Genomic DNA, 3,459 nt, shown 5'->3' on the forward strand with positions numbered 1-3,459 from the left:
GGAATGTAAAAAAAATCCCACGCTTGACACGTGAGCTGCCGTTTTCTTCTGGCTCACGGCCTGACGCTGCAAAACCCCACTGTACGGCGTCAATATTGACTTGAGCCATTGTTGCAGGTCATTGTCACACACTTATTATACAATTAACCTTACTTTATGTGGAGGCTGAATATGGAGTGTGCCGGAGCTATTGTCCATGAGTCATTCTCATGTATGGGATCAGTCTCATTATAAGCAAGAGCAGGAGAATAAAGAGAGGAAACACACTGATGTTTCCTGGTGTTGTGTCGACAATCAAATCAAAATTTAAGTGGGGGCCTCGCGAGAGAGCCGGAGAGTCCAGAGAAAGCCTGAAAGAAGCCAAGCATCATACATGCAAGAGACGCAGAGATCCAGAATGACAGATTGGATGGTCGGAGATAAAAGAGAGAGGAAAAAAATGAAGTAGGGAGGGGGGCTTCGAGTGAAAAGAAAGAGCGATGGACAGAGGGAGGGGAGGAGGACGGTGGTGGAAGAAAAGCATGAGAGACAGCGAGGGGGGAAAAAGGGGGTCGAGAAGAAAGAAGAAAGTAAGAGGGAGAGAGAGCGGAGCAGGGGGGTTGGTTAGTCGCTGGAGAAAGTTCTTAAGCTTTTTCAATGACAAGCAGATTGAAAGCCCCTCTATTCAGCCGCTCTCCGGCTTCTGTTCTCATGTAAATGGAGTCTGCGGCCTTCCCTCCATCCATCACACTGCCCGGTTGTCCAGCCAGGCCTTTACGAGCCTCCCACTTGCAAAATCACCATGCCCCACAAACGCTATTGCCACGGAAGGGGGGTGGGGAGGCGGCGAGGCCACCTACGCTGTGCGAGAAACTGCAGCGCAGCCGTTGGGGATGGTAAGGTGCCGTGGAATAGCGATGGGGATGAAGGTGATGAAGAGGAGAGAGATTCAGTTCAAAGTTTACGGCTGATTTGCAAAGCAGTGCAATTCCTAATTACTAGCAAACTGTTCCAATGTGCCATAAGCAATTTTTTAGTTCATTTGCAACAAACATCTTGTATATGCCTTCATGCATATGCATGTGCTACATTGTCTTGTAAAAGGCAAAACAAAAAATGTAAACAGAATTGTTATAGAACAGATTTGTTATTGAAGTTTATAACAAATTCAGGACCTCTGAATTCCTAATAGTTTTGGATTGAATTTGCATTGATCCTTATACTTCAGAACCAGCTCTGGTCTATCTGTCTACTGCAGTTTGTTTGTTCTTGCATTCTAAAGGTTCAGATCTGCTGTGTGGAGCCTCCCTCCAGTGTTGAACAGTGGCATTACAGTATCGTTTTACAATAAATAACTTTTTTCTACACCTGTTCGTTAGGTAAAAAAAAAAAAAAAAGAGCAATTTTCAGTGAATTAAAAGTTCACATGCAATAAAAGATTATGGCAGATCCTGCTTGTAAGTGTATTAACAAACAAACTTTCATGTAGTTCTTTAACCTCAAATCCTTTAAATGTTTTTTAAGCTGGATAGAATAACTAAAGGTTTAGGGGTTGGTTAAAATATGACTGTAAAGTAAACACATATTCCAATGTAGATTCATTACATTAGCACCCCCCAAAAAATGAAAAACTGATTATTTCCGTTATCATGCAACTAATATTTAGTCATTTTAACAACTTGAACCTGCAAAAAGAAAAAAGGCAATCAGCATAACCATACTTCCAAACCATTTAACAAGGGAAAGGAAACATTTTGACAAGTTAGGCTGTAGCTTTATTGAAATTTACCCCCTCTCCAAAAAAACAAAATACACTTGCAAAACAACTTAAATGTCAAAAAAAAAAGAAAAAAGTTGCAATATGATTTTTTTTTTCTCCATCACTTTTTTGTACCACCTTCAGTCAAAATTCATCTGTGTAAGGACTTCCAAATATCTCAATTCAGGAAGCCCGCAATACTCAGACATCTTACATCATATACTGTATAAGGGTGACTAAATAGATCTGGCACAGCAACGAGTAGTTTGATCTGAAAAAAAATTAATCAAATCCAATGCTTTTTATGTCGGATTAAAAGATAGCACACTTTTACCACATGGCCCAAATACTTCAGCAACATGAGGTGTGCTCAAAGAAACATGTCAATGCACAGAAGCTGGAAACCAGTAACTGTAGTCCAATTACCCCTCCAAAAAATCTGATGATTCCCAGCTAAAAAAAAAAAAAAAAAAAAAAACATGGTACATGTCCAAGTCATGGTAGAATCACCCTCCAAACAACTATGGAAAAGTTTGGATGAATATAACACCGATGTCCCGCAGAGTACGCTTGTCATCTTCTGTCACCATGTTGATGGCTACACCTTTCCTGCCAAAACGGCCTCCTCTACCAATCCTAAGAGTATAAAAGAAGACGCAAATGTGTCATTGAAAATAATTCATTTGCTTAAGTCAAGCTCAAGGTTAGAATGGAGTACCAAACACAAACCTATGAATGTAATTCTCACGGTTGGTTGGCAAGTCATAGTTGATCACCAAAGACACCTGCTGGACATCAATACCTCTGGCCTATGAATGAGATAAAAGACATTTTCTTTTTTATTCCCAGTGTTTTTCAATTCCAATATCAAAGCTCACGTACTATAACTTAAAATTGCTAGCATTGATATTTAACATATACATGTGTGTAGCTTGATAAAGCTATGGGGAAGGACAGAATGAGCCATCCATAGCAGGATACACACTATTTTTATACCAGATACTATAATTACCCCAACGCACTAGAGGGTACTAAGGAGTCAGGGAAGTCTGGCAACCTCATCTGCTATATGAACCCGATTTTAATAGAATTCATTCCATTAGGAGAACATGCACTGATGTATTTGCTCACCAGCAGATCTGTGGTAATAAGGACACGGCTAGAACCAGAGCGAAACTCCCTCATAATCAGGTCACGGTCCTTTTGGTCCATGTCTCCATGCTGACAAAAATAACACACACCATACTATATATAATACATTACATTTAAAGTATTCATTAGACAGAAAATTATATATAGGAGCACATATCAGACCATCAGTGTGTAGAATGAATACAAAATTGCACAGCACCAACGCACAGCGCAAAAGTTAAATAAATAAATTAATACATTTAAAGAGATAATTCACCCAAAAATGAAAATTGTCTTTTACTCATTTGTCATGTCGTTTCAAACCTGTTATGCATTATATGCCTGTTCTGCTGAACACACTTTCTTCTGTGGAAGACAAAATATGATATTTTGAAGAATGTTGATAACCAAACTGTTTTGGTTCCCCTTGACCTCCACTGTATTTTTTGTTTGTACGATGGAAGTCAGTGGGAACCAAAACAGTTTAGCTACCAACAATCTTCGTTTTATTTTTTGATTGTTGATTTTGATTGTTTTAATAAGAAAATAAATAAATAAATAAATATATATATATATATATATATATATAT

The 3,459-nt window shown here is 38.7% G+C and overlaps 1 protein-coding gene across 1 annotated transcript in view; it reads right to left on the minus strand.

The window, feature by feature from the left end:
* Nucleotides 1-623: 623 nt before the first annotated feature.
* LOC107687701 (eukaryotic initiation factor 4A-I-like) overlaps nt 624-3,459 on the minus strand; it is an 11,201-nt gene continuing 8,365 nt past the window's right edge. Inside the window, exons 9-12 of the mRNA XM_016485143.1 lie at nt 2,870-2,959; nt 2,468-2,547; nt 2,287-2,374; nt 624-767 (exon numbers count right to left, since the gene is read on the minus strand). Of these exons, the coding sequence (XP_016340629.1) occupies nt 624-767; nt 2,287-2,374; nt 2,468-2,547; nt 2,870-2,959 (402 nt within the window). The remainder of the gene's footprint in view (nt 768-2,286; nt 2,375-2,467; nt 2,548-2,869; nt 2,960-3,459) is intronic.

This window comes from Sinocyclocheilus anshuiensis, unplaced genomic scaffold (assembly GCF_001515605.1).
Source record: "Sinocyclocheilus anshuiensis isolate Anshui unplaced genomic scaffold, SAMN03320099.WGS_v1.1 scaffold281, whole genome shotgun sequence".
Taxonomy (NCBI): domain Eukaryota; kingdom Metazoa; phylum Chordata; class Actinopteri; order Cypriniformes; family Cyprinidae; genus Sinocyclocheilus; species Sinocyclocheilus anshuiensis.